Source organism: Cyprinus carpio, chromosome A6 (assembly GCF_018340385.1).
Source record: "Cyprinus carpio isolate SPL01 chromosome A6, ASM1834038v1, whole genome shotgun sequence".
Taxonomy (NCBI): Eukaryota; Metazoa; Chordata; class Actinopteri; order Cypriniformes; family Cyprinidae; genus Cyprinus; species Cyprinus carpio.
This window is the reverse complement of record NC_056577.1, coordinates 8218407-8237910: the sequence shown is the minus strand read 5'-3', so window position 1 is coordinate 8237910 and position 19504 is coordinate 8218407. Positions and strand designations below refer to the sequence as shown.

General features: G+C 36.3%; 1 protein-coding gene across 1 annotated transcript; it reads right to left on the bottom strand.

The window, feature by feature from the left end:
• Positions 1–4933: 4933 nt before the first annotated feature.
• Positions 4934–18162, bottom strand: LOC122145270 (fidgetin-like). The gene is made up of 3 exons (XM_042757847.1): positions 17911–18162; positions 16855–17022; positions 4934–8268 (listed from the first exon to the last, which is right to left on the bottom strand). Exons 2-3 carry the CDS (start codon positions 16883–16885, stop codon positions 7073–7075), a joined length of 1227 nt encoding a protein of 408 aa, XP_042613781.1. The 5' UTR covers positions 16886–17022; positions 17911–18162; the 3' UTR covers positions 4934–7072.
• Between the last annotated feature and the right edge of the window lie 1342 nt (positions 18163–19504).

Sequence of the window (19504 nt, the reverse complement as noted above, 5' to 3'; positions counted from 1 at the left end):
TCTTTATAATCAATATTCAGTCCTTAGCCGTCTTTAAGAATCGGCTAAAAACACTTCTCTTCTATCTTTATTTGACCCTCTAACTCTAGCATCTCTATTCTAATTCTATTCATAAAAAGAAAAAACTTTTTTCAATTGATTTCTTTTTATTTATTATATAATAATTATTTATTTATTTATTTTTGTGCCATTTTCATGTGCAATTTTCTATTAATGTGGGGTCATAAAGACACTTTTGCCTGTTTTCAAATATCAAGGTCTAATAATATAGTGAATTATATGCTCTATCTGAAATGCACTTTCACTGCGAACTTAACAGAGGAAGGGCATATTTCAATGTGGGCAAAAAAAGGGCCTTATCCCCCCATTTCTGGCAGGCCTACCTTGAAAGACAGACTTATGTTTCATGGGTTAAATTCACGCCTGTCATTGTATCAGATCAATGGTGTAAACGTGCATCCAAAGTAGAGACGACAGAGAAAAATAGCTCAAAACTGGAGATAAAGATGGGATAAAGCACACCTATCTATCTCTGAAAGACATCCCATATGAAACAAAAAAAAAAAAATCTAATCAAAATCTAAATGATATATTTTTAATGGTTCAGTGTTGAACTCTCAGTTGTGGAACAAGGGTCTCTCAGTGCCTGCCAAGGCAGCACTATGATTATTCAAATGAGTACTCTACCTTACATTTTAATGACTGTGTGTTGGGGGTAATTAATGTGTCTATTAAAATAGAGAATCGTGATGATGAATACATCTTCATTCCGGCTTAACCACAATAACATGTAGATAATTGTCTGAGATTAGAAGACATCATCACTGTTATCAGCCCTTGTCTAGAACAAAATGTTCCTGCAACTCAGGCACATTAAAAAAGAAGATCAAATGCCAGGGCACCTGATTGGACGGAATGATGAGCCGTTGAGCCGTAGGTCTGTTGTTTGTTTTTTCTTCTACATGTAAATCCAAAATCCAAGATGGATTTTCTGGGATTTTTTGAAGCTTTTAGAGACCTGAGAAAAATAAACTAGATTTTACATTTTGTAAAGAAAATGTGAGCAATGAAAAACTGTTAAGGGTGATTCCTAAGATGTTCTTAGTCATTTGCATTGCTATATGGGTTGATAGGTTGTTATGAGTTTCTCACAAAACCCAAAACAGAGAATGAGAATTATACTCTTTTCAAAAAGAATGTTAAAATATTGTCTATCATGAAGACTTCTATTTATACAGTAATAGTGATTGTTGCCTTAGCAAACAAACAAACAAAAAAGTATAGATGGCAAGTACATAAATATTTTAAATTTTTTTTTTTTTAATGGGAATTTTTCAGACAAAATATAGTTGGATAATGTGTGGATGATTGTTGTGTGTTATAGTGTATTTGTTGGGGTCATCCAGTGTGAAGACTGAAGGAATGAAACCTGATTTATTAACGTCATGCGCACACACACACACACACACACACACACACACACAAACACACACACACACACACACACACACGTTTACTTAGTTATCTAAATTGGGACATTGCATATATTGTTTTTACATCTGTAACCTAACCCTAAGAGAAAATGTTATGCATTTTTTACAATTTTTAAAAATCTTATTACAAAACTAGGTTCTGAGAGATTAGGCAGGTTTAGCACACTTCTGGGTACAAAATTTGTCCCCAATATGTGGTTACACACACAAAAGTATACACACACATACATTCTAAATTCATTCAAATGAATCTGTACAAAAGAAAGAAAGATAATAAGTTACAAAGAAAAGGTTAAATATGTTGCCTAGCTGTTAAAGTAAGAGAAAATACAAACAGACACACACAAATGGTGACGCAATTTGAACTTCATTCCAATGCTATATGCATAATTACCCCGCAAATGTACCGTCATCCAGAAAGCCTTAATGCACACACAGACATGCACACTGGCATTTAGTGGTGTTTGTGTTCATTTACCCCATGTCAAATCTATCACACACACACACTGAAGCACTGTCATTTCATAACATCATGGAAATATAAAAAAAAATGAAACATTGCGCTTATTACTGGGAATTTAGGCTTTCAAACGGTCAAGTCCTTTTGTTATTTGCATAATTTATTCATGTTTTTCTTTCTCTCTTCTGCCTTTGCACAATTTCCACTAATTTACATAGACTGTCCATTTAAGGGTCCTTAAACAGAATTACTGCCCTGCATACTTTAATTGTTGAAAATTACATTTAACGTGAAATAAAAAACAACAACAACAAAGCCATTAAAACATAAATCACTGTGTGAAAATGTAACAGGGAAAAAAACAAACACAGAAAACCTTAAAGAAAAAGCTAATTGCCAGATATCATCCTACGCACACTGGTTTAACACCAACAAACACCTGAAAAATACAAAAGAACAAAATTATCTAATTTACCTGAATAACACTTACAGCCCACGTAAACATGTTCACCGTGTAGGCCTATATACTATAATAATTAGTTATCCATTTTCCTAACCACTTGTATGTGATGCTGGAGCCTATTCCAGAATCTCGTCCATTATAGGGCTAACACACATGGACATACACACAATCACACTCACACCATCAGATAACTTAGTGTCTCCTATTTTCTCAATTATATCCATCTATAAACTGCAATATTGCACATAATAAGTGATGAAAAAACTGGATGAAAACAATTAAAAAATTAAAGTCTGTGAGATGCTGAGTCTGTGAAATGGTGAGTTAAATAACACAACCATTCTTCACTGCACACACAAACACACACAAAACCTTAGCTATCTCAATGAGAAAATGTGCTTAATTTTGATAAAAAGCTAACTAACCATAACCCAAACACTACTTCTAAAAGAAATCTATTCACACTTATATTTGTGCATTTACAGCATAAATGTTTACCTGAATTAATATTTTTACAGTATCTTGCACCCTAAAAAGTGGTTTTGTCAGATTTCTGGGTTTGTCCAAAAAAGTTAAAACTCACGTATAGTGTTTCACGTCCACTGAACACAGCAAACAAGGCCTTAAGATAAACGTATTTAATTAGCAAATTGTTTACAATACTCCAAAAGTCATGAAAACAAACACAACAGAGTTGATTAAGAATATGGCAACAAACACTCTCTTTTTGACTGCAATTAACTCAAAACTCAGTTCTGAATGTAACTGTATTTTATATATTGAGAACACAGGCTGTAAAATGCTGTATTTTGAAATGCAGAAAGGAGTCACCAACCACTAAATGTGGTTAACACAGTGAAACATCATGTGTGGTTGTAATGTACCTTTAACACCAATTCCAGCACTCAGAAATACCAAAACACAGCTGTCCAAAGTCTTGGTGTCCAACAAAACAACTGTAGAGAGTTTAGTGCACCATTACTGCAAACACTACAGGATTTCAGAAGTTTCTAGACAGGGGTTTTTTTTTTTTTGTTTGTTTTGTTTGTTTTTTGTTTATGGCTGTAGAAGTGGTAATGAACTTTATGATATGCTTATGATGTACAGTTTTCAATATCTCTCATTCCATGGCACCTATTATCACCTCTTCTGTCTGCAAGGAGTATATGAGGACCCATTACTTCAGTTTGGTTACATCACTGCAGACAACCTCTCTCCCTATAGTTCAAACAATGTATAGAATAAGAGAGGTTTAGGTACATCTTAGAAGGATCCTTACAAAATTTTGGTAAATACAGTTGAATCTTTTGTTGGAAAGTAGCCGAGTTCCAAAACCTAGTGAGCAGCCTGGCTGCCTACATAGGCAACATCCTAATAGTTTTGGAACCACAAACACGCTTCAATGAAAATAGTCACTTATATGCCATTCAAATAGTATGAAAAGAGCAAGAAAGACTCCACTAACACTCACAGTTGGTTCCAACTGCTGTTAGCATGTTGCTAGGCCAAAAACTAATAAGTGCAAAAATACATAGCACAAAATAGTAAGTGAAATAGTCAATTTAAAATAAAATCTTAATGCACAGTCTTGCTGACTACTGTTTGGAACAGCCTTCATGTCAATGCGCTCACTAGGTTTAGGAACAGAGTTATGCATAGAATGCCACAGACTATTGAATTTAGAACTATCTACTGAAACTATGTGAGGAAACTAAAAAAAAAAAAAAGGCAAAACAAGCCTCTTGTGGCTTTACTTCTGTTTTAATACCAAACAACCTTTTTAATAAGACAACAGATGGTTTGATTGGGAAATGATATGATACTGATAAATAAACTTCTCCTAATTTTCAAAATGATCAAGGCAAAAAAAAAGAAAAGCTGCAGACGGAATGAAACAGGAAACCGTAAAAAAAAAAACCTTCAAATGACAGCAATAAAAAAAACACGATTTGGAAGAAAACATTTCTCTTTAAGCATAAAGAAATATAAATGGCGCTTTTGGCAAACAGCTGAAAAGAGTTAAAGAATGTCTTTACTTTCATCTAGACCAGTAGTCCTCGCGTATCATCGCTCTGCACATTTTGTATGTATCTCTTATCACTACATACGTTTGTTCTATTCGACTGTAATTGCCCTGCGAAGTGGAAATCACAGGATATTCTGCCATGATTCCAGTTTGATGGGAGCGTACGTTCCATTCAAAGGGAATTAAAGTGTGTGAGACGCAAATTGAAACTGTATTTATTTACAGAGGTATATTGTCACACTTCAGTAAGTTTTGTCTGTGTGTGAAGACACTGAAGGCAGTGGGGTATCACAAATCCGTGAATGAATGTTCTGAAGTGAAATCAGCTTCAAAAGATTTCCCGTGCACAGGGAGTAAGGAGCAAAGAACACTGTGTAGGGACCATGTCAATCGGAACACAGTTCATGCATGGAGCTCTCTTCTAATGAGCTAGTTTTCTGAATCAGATGTGTTAAAAGGGAGAGACATGCAAAATATGCAAATCCCGGTGGTACTGTACTCGAGGACTGGAATTGAGAACCACTGATCTAGACAATGATGAATATGTGTAGTTGTGTAAGGAAAAGTGTACTGGTGTATGTCCTAAATCACTATACAATAGCTTAAGAAACTTGAATGAATAGGCTGAGCATGAGATAACACAATAATACCACAGGAACAATGTAGTGATGCACACCATTGCAGAACGAGATTCATCATCATGATTGAGGTCTGTTCCACTCAGTTCAGCTGATTTGCTTCAATTCACAATTAAATTTTTACCTGATCGTTCTTTAAGCAGCCTTTTCAAGGAATTCCTTCCATTTGTCTCTTAGAATAAAGCCAATTCACACTACTGAACTGAAACCACACAGAAATAAAAAGACTATATTCTCACAGAGGGAGTTGATTTGGATGAACATTTCCTTCTGATTTGGCTCCCACACTGCTGCTTTGGTGATTTATTTTCATAAATAAGTATAATAGCTTTATTCCCTTTGGCAGGGTTCACAAAGAAGGGAAAGGAAGTAAACAGTAAGATTTGTAGTGAGGCCAGCCAAACCTATTTCCAATGCTTGGGATAAAGTAAACAACACTACTTTTTAAAAAAGCAAAAAACCTTAAGTGAAGACAAACATGCAAAGTCATGTGCTCTCCTTCTCGCTGAGCATTTTCACACTTGGCCCTTAAGGCAATGTTTTATTTTGGTGGCCAAGCAGGCCAAGACCGTCTCAGGAATTAGCCGAAATAATCTGAATTCCATTTGTTTTTATGTCTGCAGTAATGTTTCACTCAATATGCTTAATTTTCGAGATAGTCTACAACATTTTTTGAGACAACAGCAGAAATTGGTGGAATAGACAGAACAGCACTATGACTGATAATTACTAAACATTATAAATCTAACAGCAAATTTTAAAGCTGCGGTTTGTAATTTTGTTTGGAATTATAAAAATAAAGATTTTTTTCAGTTCAAACATTCCCCTGCACTTAAAACATTGGTCAGACCGAAAGGAAGTCCCGCCACCAAGTTCCCACCAATTGTTAAGCCAGTGTTGGTAGTTTGGACCACTCAAACAAAACTCCACAGAACAACAGTGTTTACACTTTTTGGAAGTAAACATGCAAATAACTGACTGTTTTCTCTGCATATTGACCTATGAAAGCAAAATGTAATTTCTCATAGAAAAAAATACACACAGCAGCTTTAAGATCCTAAAGAACTGCAAAAATCTTGTGCATAATGTTTCATAGAATGATCTTGTAACATAGCTCCACAAAAGATGTCTAGCAACATATCTGTATCCTCTCTTAAAATGCAGCGAAAGTGCATACAAACTTAGCAACAGACAAAAAACATTTTGCTTTGGACCACCTGGTTAAAGTCAACTGAATTGGGTTTTTCCTTAGGATGGTATGTGAAAACGCCCTCTTCTCCTCTGTTACACACAAACACAATAAAGGTATAAGCCATTTATCTGACAGACACTTTCCTGAGGTTTTATCTATCTCTCCCACACTCACATACTTTAAACAATCAGGATTTGTCAATTCTCCTGTGGAAAAAGTGGGAACAGAAATTTACAATTAAAGCTCACCACATAAATAACCATTACAAGGCCACAAACACACACTGAATGTACACCATGGCAATATGGTCAACCACAGCTAGTGTCCAACCACCACATCTGTTACCATGACTCCTTGTTTCCATTGCAGCCACAACACATCCATTAGACATATATATTCCCTTCATGTACTCTCATATCTCTTAGAATGGAGGAGCAAATTCTTTCCAAACCTCTCAGAAATATGTGTCTGTCATAGAGGATATACTGGTCTGTCTGTCCATCAGAGTGAGGAGGTCAGTGTCTCGCAATGACCTGTTAGGCTCGGCTAGAAGGGGCATAAACATCATTGTCCTTTTTCCAGAATGGAGAAACTAATCTCCTTCTGTCCTGTAGAGCAAACAGCACACCAAGAGACCTCCTGGGCAGAATTCCCCTGCTGCACTAACATTTTGAGGACCTTGCATTGAACCCCAACTCTATGGCTTTGAGCAAGTCCCTCCTTTCTACCTCCAATCCACTAGGGGGAGCATTCACACATCATCAACTCAAGCACTTCTGGTTGAGTGTGAGCACAATCACTCAGGGTGTGTTTGTGTCAAGGCAGAGATGTTGGTGAGAAGTGATAATAGAAGTTGAGGTAGATGGAAAGTGTTGTCCGGATGTACCATTGTTCCGTCCGCTCATGGCTACTGTGAGAGTCTCCAGGCTTCTTAAAGAGTCTCCGTGATTAGCTGGCTTGAAAGATGATGATGTTACATCTGCCGATTGGTTGAATCCATTTTGCTTGTCCACCGTTTCTTCTCCTGATGGTCTGTACAGGGGGCTGCCTTCAGACCTAGAGTCTGAATTAGAGTTCCCGCCAAAATCAAACTCCTCAAATACTCCATTCTCGCTTTGAGTTGATGGGTAATATGACTTTGAAAGGCTGGTAGCACTTGAGGCATCACTTTCAGAAACACTACCTCCCAGGCTGGTGGCTGGGTATGAGTATCCCACAGCTGGAAGAGGGTTGGGAGGAGTTATACCTGCAGGTAGATATGCCGAGGGAGGACTGTAGCCGGCAGGAAGAACAGCCTGTGGGGGGTAACGGGTATTAGGGTAACTGTATGCAGCTAGGTTTGGTGAGGTGTTAGCATTGTAGGTTGATACCAGACTTGCATGGGAAGGGGTAGGGTGGAAAAGAGAGCCACCGTAATTGCCTACAGGCTGCAGGAAGGGAGTGCTGTAGGAAGTGCTGCTGTATTCCTGATTCCCGGTCTGACTGTTACAACTGCTGCTGGAGAAACAAGGTTCCGGAAGACTCCTGCTGCCTATAACCGGTGAGTTACACGCAGTGACAGACACATCCGTCACACTGAGTGGTGTTTTGGGAAGAAGTTCGGGTATGCAACCTAACGGAGGGTAGACACTCTCCATCCAAGGCTCTGCCTCCACCTTTCGTCCATTAAGAAGGGGCGGCCCATTATTCACAACACCAGGTCCCCTAACGCTAACGGAGATGGCTGTGTCTGGATATCCCATAAGTCCACTCTCACAGGGTAGATCCAGAATGGCAGAATATCTCTCTGCATACCTCTTGAGCAGGTTAGAAGCAGTCAGAGCTGAAATGTCATCGTTTGCCCACGAATGTTGATATGCTGCAGCTGAGGTCGAACCTGTTAGCCTTGGATCCCTAAGTGCTTCGAACTTATGCCCTGGTGAGCGTGTGGTGGAAGTGATGTCATAGTGTTGCTCCGCCCACTGCGATTGCTCAGGGCTCCACTGAATGGTCACACCTGCCAGTAAAAAAAACAAAAGTTATATCCGTCAGTTCAAACTCATGGAACTTCATAAAAATCAGAAATATAAATAACATCATAAACAAATATAAAACGAAAAACCTCTGAATGTACTGCCCACATTAATTAAAAATAAAAAAAGTAAAAAAAACATTAATTATACTTAATATTCTACCTTATTTCCATCACAATATAAATTAAGTGTTCTACAGAAAAAAAAAACACCACTGAAGCCATGTTTACACGACAGCGATGTAGTCAAAAGCGGCAAAGTTTTTCCCTTGCATTTTTAAAAATACCTACATACCTAACACATACTACACACGCACATGACGTCACCGTTCTCAATCCCGTATTGAGTTTTTACACGCAAACAATAACGGTGGCATTTTCAAAAACTTGTACTTTGAAACCCATTTTCAAAAATGTGAGTTTTCAGTCCCCAAAACGGCGTTGTCATGTAAACGAACAGTCAAAATTCATAATGAGAAAATGTAAAGCAATTTAGGTTAGATTATTTAGGTTAGTTAACGTTATAATTAACGTTTTTAGAAAATTACAGCAGTTCCAGATAATGACCAATTCCGCATCATCATCTTGTCAAAAAAACATATTTTTACAAAAATGAATAACAATAAAATATAAATAATATAAAAATAACTAATATACAAATTTCAAATGAAAGACCATAGAAAATGGCTTTCACAATTCTTTTTTAAGGCATTCACTAGCCGCTATCTAAGCTGTTTTATGGTCTTTAGATTGACAGTGAAATTTAAATTCAGCTGTGCACTTGATTCACCGACCCCCCCACCCAACACACACAACAATAGCACTGATGATATTATTAAGGTCTGATATTGAGATACAGCAGAAGGCTTCTTCTCTAGTGAATAAAATAAAAGCTCTTTAATGTAATCAAGGAACCTCAAATTACACTCTCTCTGTCTCTTTCTTAGTTTCACTGACTCACACACACCACGCAGGAACATAATATTTCAGCATACTGTAATAACAATTGATCAATAATGTAGCTCTCGGCATTAGCAACTGAACCCGACAACAGATGTTACCCCTAAAAATACTGTATCTCCGTCATTTCAACTTCACACATGCAGTATTGCACCAAGATTTTAGTTTGTGAAACAAAGAGCTTTTCTTTTGCATCAAACTTTGGCATATGGCTGTACAGAAGGAGTGAAATAGGGGGAGAGAAGGAAAAAAAGAACAGATAATGTCCTTAAGCCATAAAATATAACACACAAAATACTTCTAAGATCAACCAACAATGGATTTTCTCTGACCTTGCAAGAACAGTGGATTTGCAAAGCCTTGCACATCAGAAACAATCCAATGTTTTGTCAAAGCAAAATAAAATGAGAGACATATACTCCATATTACAGCAGATGGATATTGATTTTGAGCTGATGGAGCAAAATTTACATGTTCTATCCATCTCAATTAAAAACTGCCCAATTACATTCAATTCTATCAAGCAGCAAATCCTCCTGATCGATTCATGCAACTTGAGGTCAGTCAGTGTTCTCTCATGAGAAAAGCCTGGACTTACTGCAAACACACACACACACACACACACACACACACACACACACACACACACACACACAAGAGGTGGAACAACTGGCACAGTTTCCCTGAAAATATTTTAAATGACATAAATTAGGACTTTGAAAGTCACTCAGCACATTCATTACATGAGCAATAGCTTTAACTGTTAAAAACTGAAGTTGTATAGTTTAGCGCACACTTAAAGCGACTTACAATACTGGGTACAAATCACACTAAAGGCAATTAGCAGGACAGGTGGCTGAAAAATGGTAAGATAAAAGAAGAAAAGCACAATAAAATGACAAATGACTAAAAGCAATATCAATAACACATCTGAAACAGCTAAAGATGTCTTTTAACAACTTCCTAATTGTTTTTTCCCCCTCTTTTAACAGTTAAGGCTATAGCGAGGCATAATAGTAGCCATTAATTCAGCATTAATTCTTACATGCTCGCCTACAAAAACAGATACACACACACAAAAAAAGTGCATTCAGAAAACTAGAAGAAGGGGAAGAAAATGTTTTTTTCAGTGTAATTCTATGGAATTTTTTATATTTACGTTTATGCATTTGACAGATGGTTTTATCCAAAGTAACATACATTACATTCCAAATACGGCGTATTAGTTTATGCTATCCCTAGCAACCGAATGTCATCGCCATTGCTATCAACATATATATTGCTATCAACATACATCCTACAGGATGTCCAACAGTATATGAAAAGTTCTTACACAACTCTATATTACACACTAACTTCAACTCTTCTACAATACAATGATAAAGTCCTATGCATCATGGAGAGGGATATTTATTTAAATGTGAAAAAATTAAATATTCTCTAGCTGTTTTATTCTTTCCCTACATTACAGTCTCACCAGAGTCTAAAGCCAAAAGTGATGTGTTGTAAAGTCCAATATTAGCTGTGGTTTGCTGGAATGTTCTCTCAGATGCTGTCTTTTTGTTGTATTCTACAGAACTACCTGGACAATCCCATTAGCCGCAAAGCTGCTGATCTAGTGTGTGTGTACTTTTGTGTGTGTAAAAGAGCGTGTGCTGGTGCTTTAGAGAATGACTTTCTGTTGTTTCAATATACCCTCTGGCTACAAATCCTCCGGAGAAGGCCCAACACACACACACACACACACACACACACCATTTCTAAAGCAATGTTCCACACTTTAAAGGCAGACATTTCATTAGCCTGTTTTAGAAAAAGAGATCTTCACCTCATTGACTGAAAATATGTTAGTTCAGCTGTTGCGTCTCTTTAAACAATGCTTATGCTGTGTGTGTTTATGCAAGTGCGTAAATGCATATAGACTACTATTAAAAACCAGAAGCACATTGACAGACAGATAGACTCACTCTTCCTAAGTGAAATCTCAGGTTTCTCCAGCAGCAAAATCAATACATCACACAGACTCACACACACACACACACACACACACACACACACACACACACACACACACACACACACACATACACTGCATCCATAAAATGCTTTTATTGAGTAATTAAACAGCCATTACTGTCGCCAACCGCAAAATAGTAAAACGGATAAAGCCATTCAAACAGGATCTAGTCAAAATACGTTCACACAATCTAATCCAGACCATTGACTAATGATTACCGAACTACAAAATCCTATGGGTTCCTGATTTCAAATCTTTTACAAACAGAAGACAAAGACCCACAAATGTACTCAATTCAGTCTTTAGGAAAAAGGCCACTAGTTCCAGACCTGTATGATATTCTTTGTTCCATCAAACACAAAAAGAGATGTCAGGCAGGATGATCACTGTGGACTCCATAAAATGAAACTGAATGGTCACCAGGGGCTGTCAAGCTCTAAAAAAGTACCATAAAAGTGTCATAACACTAGTCTATACAACTCATGTGCTATATTCCAAAACTCCTGAAGCCATATGATACAGACAGAATAAAAGGTCATTATTTAAAGAGTCGGAGTGTGAATGTAGCTTAACTAGATGCTGCTGAGAGCGGCATTCAGAGGATATGCACATATGTGCTTCGCACTTTCCTCTCAATAATGAAATAAACACACAACTGAAATGACAGTGGTGAGAAAACAGCAGTTAAGAAAGCATCTGATCATAGCCTTGTGGATATGTTTGCACCAGCTCTGCAATTGGTGTTCCAGTCAAGTCACGTCACATTTATTTACATAGCACTTTATACAACAGATTGATTTAAAGCAAGCTGTTTTACAGTATTTAACATGAAAAAACAATGGCAGTGTCACTTTCAGTTAGAATTACAACTTGATTTTCTGTTATTGATCAGCTTTTATTAGTGAATGCAAAAATAAATAAAAATTGTAAAAAAAAAAAAAAAATCTTATTACATTAAAGTAATAGTTTGGTTTGCATAGATTAAAGCTTAATCTAGCTCAGGGCTATTTTGATTATTATAACACTATTAGGTATTTTAAAGGGGTCATCGGATGCCCATATTCCACAAGTTGATATGATTCTTTAGGGTCTTAATGAAAAGCCTGTAATATAGTTTGGTTAAAATTTCTGTCAAAAACAGCACTTTTCAAAGCAAGAGGAACAGAGAAACACAACCAAACACTTCTCACTGTATTTTGTTCCATATCCATATGACTTACAAAAGGAGATGTCAGACAGAATGATCTGTAGGTCAGTTAGTTACTTTTTCATACAGTTAATTAAATGGTGAATGAGAAAGTCTCTCTGTCTGTCATCTCATTTTGTATGCCAAATATATTTATTTGTATTCTAAAAAATTATTGTAATAGTTGTACAATAGTAATACAATTGTTTTTAATTTTCAAAAGCTAAAGTGATTACCTTGTTTTATTTAGAATATGTGTACATCAATATTTTAACTGATTGTTAAAGCTGAATAATAGATCAAAGCCTACTGATTAATCTGTGAAAAATGTGTTGATTAGTTGATTAACCGTTGTAATCAATTATCAAAATAATCGTTTGTAGTAGCTCTACTGATTTGACACATTATAATATTAATATAGTGTATACAAACATGAATGAGATCTGGGAGTTGCGGCAAGGAGAAGACTGTCAGTAAATAACTTAAATTTGTCATTTTAACACACAAAGCTATCATATGGCTTCATAAGACCATATGCCTAATTATCATACTTTTATAGTACTTATTTCTGGAGTTTTTTAGAATTTTTTGGTCACTGCTGAAAGAGAGGAGTGTGAACTCTGTTTTTATTTTTCTTGTTTTATTAATAATATGGTAGAGTGTTGGGTTTTAAACAATGACAAAATTAAATTGACAAAATCTTTTTTTTTTTTTTTTTTTTGGGTGAGTAATCACTATACAGTATAACATTCCTCTATTTATGCTGTTTACTCCTCTAGACATCAGCTACATACTGCATGACACGAGCCACAGTACTGCATAGATCATATTATCCATCTAAAAATAAAACAAAATACATTTGATACAAAACCACACATGTGTGTGTGTGTGTGTTAGCTGATGTGAACAGTTCTCCTGTTGTGCCAGGCTGTTTGACCATTGTAAGAGTGGCAGCATGGAAGCCCTTTAATTATTCTTTAATGTGAATGGCCTATTCACTCTCAATGTCCTCTCTTCAAAACGCCTGACTTTCAGCCCTGGCCTGCTGAGTGCTGCAATAGAGAGAAAAAGGGAGAAAGAAAGGGAGGGAGATGCAGAGAAGTATGACAGAACATAGCCTCAGCAGCGGAAGGTCTATGAAAGTTTAAGCTCAGAGATTTAAACTAAACCTTTGTTTTGTAAATTCACTGTAAAATGATGCTGAAAGGGTAAGGCACCATTCAATTAAAACAATAAGGTGAAACCATCGACAACATACAGCTCCAGTTTGATAAACTCCTTTGTGCAAGTGTGTGCAGTCTTCAATGATCAAGTCAAAATTCTTAAGACTCCAATGTACTTTAAGCAAAATCAAAGAACAAATGGGTGTAACGATATTTTAAAATGTCAAACTAAGACACAAGTAAAAATATGAATACACTGGAGTGCCGAATTTCAGAGCTGATACAAACATACTATATTAACATCTCTGTTTGCTTGCATAGAGTTTTTTATATATTTTTTTTAATTTCCAATGGATACAATTAAGACCCATCCTACATTTTTCCTGTTAATTATCCTGTTTCACTTGGAAATACAAAATTATGGGTTGCAAATGGATTGCAAATTTTAATTCACATGGACATTTTTTCTGAAAAGTATAAACACTGTAGGTCTACAGCACTTTCAAAACATAACTTTATTTGTGTGAGCATCCCCAAAACCATTGGCTCAACTAATGGAGTGACTTTGGGACAGGGCTATGTGTTTTACTGACCAATGGCAGATGAGAGAGTGTTCTGGAAACGTGACACTTTAACTTTGATTTAAATGAATCACACTGAATCAAACATTTCAGAGAGACATTAACAGCCAAAAAAAAAAAAAAAAAAAAACACTGATAATTTCAATATAAGACAGACACGGCAACTCTTTTCTTTAACTTCCTCCCCCTTCCCTCCTACTCTTTTCTGCAGATAGGTTATTTAAAACCTCCATAAAAGACATAGCAAGGGCTTAAATCACTTTCATATCTCTCTAAACAAGACGAACGCCTTGCATGTCAATGACCAATTCAATTCCACACGCCATTTTCCTCTGCTAATTAACACAGTACCGTGTTCATTTAGAAACACAATGCAGAGCACTGGGCCGGGGCAGGCTGGGCGGCCGCATGCCGTCTGCTTCTGACATCGGCCTTTAATAGGGCTTTAGCATATTAAACAGCTCAATCATCTCCCATACACACACACACACTCACTCAGACTGGATGGATGCACTAGTTTTCTGTGTAATAGGGACAGATATGAGAGAAAAGAGAAAGTATGTGAGAAAGTCTTCATTAGTCACTCTAAGACACTTTCCTCTTGTCACTAAATAATAAATATCTTTAGATGTGTGAAGAGAGTGATAAAGCTGGAGGGACAGAGAGGTGAATGAAAAAAGTGGTGTAAAATGTAAAGGATAGAGAGATAATTTCATCACGAACACTGTCAACACAAAACTTTTACCATAATCTGACTGCCAAGATAAAAATGGAGGTAATTAACGAGATGTATATGTTAATTTCATATATTTGACTATATATTTTGTGGCTGGCTTTATGTAGCTGTCATATGAACAATCACACTTAAGGGTCCCAATTTTTTGCAAAAATGAGCACATTCAATCATGCCCACTGAATATGACAGTATGACTGACAGCACAAGTCTTAATTTACACTGGATAATTCAGTAAAGATTAAATTAAATAAATTTTCTTTTGTCACAATATCACAATTAAGCAAAGATGAGTGGAAAGGGTGAATTATAAAAGATTTCACTAAGAATATTCAAGATGTTTCTTAATTTTTTTTTTCTGAAAACAAAACATTTTCTGTAAAATATGAGTTTATAGTTTATTAAATGTCCTCAGTATCACTTTCCATCCTAGTTAGACTTCACTTTTGTAATATCAGTTTAGCTAACAAAAGCCAGTTCCTAAATTTCATCATCCTACAGGAAGTTTAGAGAAAACAACACACACAAAAAAGCACAAGTATCAGCAATGGACTTCAAATTGACAGTCTCATGTAAACTAACATTCAGTTCCTCACTGAACACAAGCATATTCATTTTTTATTAAAAAAACTAGAATGCATTTGAACTATATGATGAATTCTGACTCAATATGAGTAGTCTGCATCACTGGATATTACTATAGATGTTTTGATTTGATTGGTCATCTAAAAAAAAAAATAAAAAAAAATCATCATTGACGAATGCTGTTAGCCATTGATGAGTGCACACAATTTGGACAACTTAGCTCCCTAAATGTCAATGGTTGTTCTGGAACACTAAACCTCACATAAAACTATTTTAATTTATTTGGTTTTAGTTATTAATTGTTTTGTGTATTTTTGTGGATTTTTTTTCATGTTGTTGTATTTTTTTTGGTAGGAAGGACATAAAAAAAAAACAGCTAAACCTTTAGGCTACACACAAGCAGGACAATAAAATAGACAATATCACTCAATGATTGATGTTACACAGCTGGTCTTGTGAAAATATAGTAAGAAACAAACGCACATGGTAGTTTAGCTGTCCATTTCTAATTCACAAATTCCCACCAGAGTGTGACTTATTGTGTGTAGTGTGTGACTGGCTCAGTGACACCACATTCAGACAGATAAACAACCCCTCATACAGACAAGTCCACAGCAATCTGCTCTAACTGACTGAGAGACAGACAGACTGAAAGAGAGACAAGGGGCACACTGGAATATTGGAAAATGAAGTGTTGTCATTTCGCAATACATCTGAGTCCAAATTACGCACAGCTAACTACCCGCGCCACTGTGCGCTCACGGCTGATTTCCCGCCAGAATCCCATCACAGCTCGAGCATTTATTACGCGCTCGTGCAGCAGTCGCTCTTCCCGCGCGCGCGACTGGAGATACAGCGCGACATGATTGCGGTCTGTAACCTCCAATCTCGACTCTCCTTCCCCTGACGCGAGCCAGGAAAATGCTATCATAGCGCTGAAAATCAATCTGCGTTCTGCACGACCAATATGAATGAAATATCCGAATGAGACAGTTTGAAAAAATAAAATAAAAAAAAATAAAAACGTTTAAGTAGGAAACCATAGGCTTTAAAAAGCGAGGAGAAGAGTGAAGACACGGGATCATCTAACAGTGAATAAGTAGTTTTATTTAAGAGAGCTGTTGTTCGGTTCCAGTCCGGCCTGGGTCACGATCCCATTACCCTCTTTCCTTGGCCTGCACTTTCTTGCCATTTCTGCCAGCAATTTAAATACTAATGCATGCATGTGATTGGGATTGACTAATAAAGAATGCAATAAAACATTTAACCGATCCATACACAAAATATAACACCCTCCAATGAAAAATATTGCATGGATTTCAAAACTAAACATAGATTTGACCTACCATATACACCGCTGATCATATTGCTTGACATCCGCAAGGTGATTGAGAGACAGAAAGGAGTGAAAGATTCACTTCAGTGATTTCCAAAGGCGAAGAGAAAGTCTTTCCAGTAAGTTGAACGACACACAACACATGTAAATAGTGTTTTAAGCGGACATGAACCCCAAACTGTGGAGAAAGAAAGAAGAAGAGATGAATATAATGCAGCAGCAAAATATGCTTACCAGTAAACGTAGCCTATATAAAAATGCTAATTAACGTTCATTGTTCAGGCTATTTGTTTTTGTGTTTAACGTTCCATTTCAACCTAAAACTGTTGGTAAATAGGATATAGATATATATATATATATATATATATATATTATATGTATATGTATATATATATATATATATATATATATATATATATATATATATATATATATATATATATATATATATAAACAATTTTATATCAATATTTTACGATAATATTATTTTCCAAATAAAAAGTGTGCTCAAAAAGTTCATTCCAGACGTATTAATTAGGATTTTCACATTGAAGGCGTTTTTTCTATTTATTTAATTATTGCAGATAAGTATATAATAAGTAGCCTATATATGACTTAAATGTAATTTAAACAATATTATGTAGCCTATTTATCTGTTATATAAAATCACTGGATTGTTTTGGCAATGCTATATTTGAATAGTCTTGTAATGGAAACATCATTTATATAATAGCTAAAATGAGATTTATAAATTAAGCCAGAGATCATATTGAATTTTGCTGAGGTAAGAATGCCTCTCACTATCGCCTAGACATACAACACACACACACACGGATCAATGCTGCCTTATTACAGAAGTCTACTCTAATAATAAAACTTATTTCCCAGTGTTCAAACTACCATAATATCATGCTTTTTAGAGTCACGCCGAACAAAATCTGCGCGCTATATTTTGCTCAGGCCTGTGTCCGAGTGTCCGAGCGCGCTGTCCGTGCAGTGACATGGCCCCTCTCTCTCTACAGTACAAACGGACAGCTGGTGGACACAAACAAAGTGAAAGATTTACCTGTTCGGCGCCGGAGAACGGCGACAGCGTCCAGCTGTGCTACTGAGATGAGGGGGATGAGGGTTACTCCGAGTCGGTAATGGTCTGGAATGTTTCCAAGTCAGGGCTGGAGAGACTGACCACCATAGAAATACTGACCACATCTACTGCCATGTTGGAATTCCAGAACCTCACGCCAGCTGCCGAAAAGAAAGCGGAGAAGCTTCACCTCCTACTGCGCATGCGCTCTCCCGGACTCCAACTGAGAGTCCAGTCTCTCTCTCGCTCTCTCTCTCTCTCTCTCTCTCTCTCTCACACACACACACGCACATGTAATATATCATGTTTAACGCAATCAAAGCTGGCGGGTTTAAACATCCTTTGGGAATTCACATAAATATACAAACATAATTCATATCATTCATTTGTAGCAAAGGACAACATTCGCTGATGTTGTACACAGAGTGTGACAAAGCACGGGAAGTCATTGTATACAGCTGTGAGAAAATATTTTATGTTGTTGTCATACTAAGGGTCGAGAAAAGCTCGTGTAAATGTGATTATACCACTCTATAGGCTATAATAATTTACTGCTATACGATGTTACTCATTTGATGCAATGTAATTTGATAAACAATGAAATAAACTGCAAAGTGCTTTTTCTGTAGGCCTATCTGTTAACGTAGCCTATACGAAGACTGAGATTTACAAATCTGTAATGCATAATATACAAAACAGCAGCCTAATAATTATTTTTCTTATCTTAATTTTTCATTCCTTTCGTTTCTTTTTTCTCTCTGCTGTTAACACGCCCTGAGAATATAATCAGACTGCACATTTTTGTACTAAATTGTAAATGTGTGGCTAGGCCTATGCATGTGAATGAGCATATTAAGGAGTGTAATGCGCCAGTCACTGTATATTAAATAAACTTAGAGCATATATAATGTGCATGATAATTCATATTAAGACATCCCAGACAAATTCACCATGCTTTCAGTGTGCAGAAAAAAAGTCAAGCCCCCATTCACCAACCTCAACATCATCTCATTCTAATCCACATTTCTTATGTTTGCTAATTACATAGCCACTCATGTCCCTGTCTCTGATTATCATTTCACACAAAAGGCACAAGTTTAGCATAAATTACGAATATTTCTGCATATTAGCCAGTGAAGCCATGACATGTTAATGACCCTGGTGTCAAATGGCGGAGAAAATGAAGGAGAGATAATCTGACAGAATGAAAAATAGAAAGAATAAACACTGAAAGAGACTGAGAAAAGAAACAGCACCTTGACATTTAGAATTGTTTTAATTACTTTTCATCAAAAAAAAGAAAAAGGAAAGAAAAGAAAAGAAAAGAAAAGAAAAGAAAAGAAAAGAAAAGAAAAAAGAGCCAGTTTTCATTTCAAATACATGGACACAGTGTAGGCAAAGCAGTATAAGCAAAGTGCAAATAATTTAAGATAGAAAAGAACGCAGACAAGCAGCAATATTTTGCATATCGTTTAAGAAAACAGCACTTGAAGTGGGGAAGTTGAGGTTGAAAAACTGTGCATGTTGTGATTACAACATTTTCTTGGTTCTTTTGTCCATTTCTAGACTAAATATA

Bases quoted from the DNA above. Each gene is read 5' to 3' on its own strand.
- LOC122145270 (XM_042757847.1), bottom strand. From the start codon at position 16,885: ATGTCAAGCAATATGATCAGCGGTGTATATG. The intron at 8,269-16,854 runs GTAGGTCAAATC...TTTTACTGGCAG, and splicing joins TATGATCAGCGGTGTATATG to GTGTGACCATTCAGTGGAGC.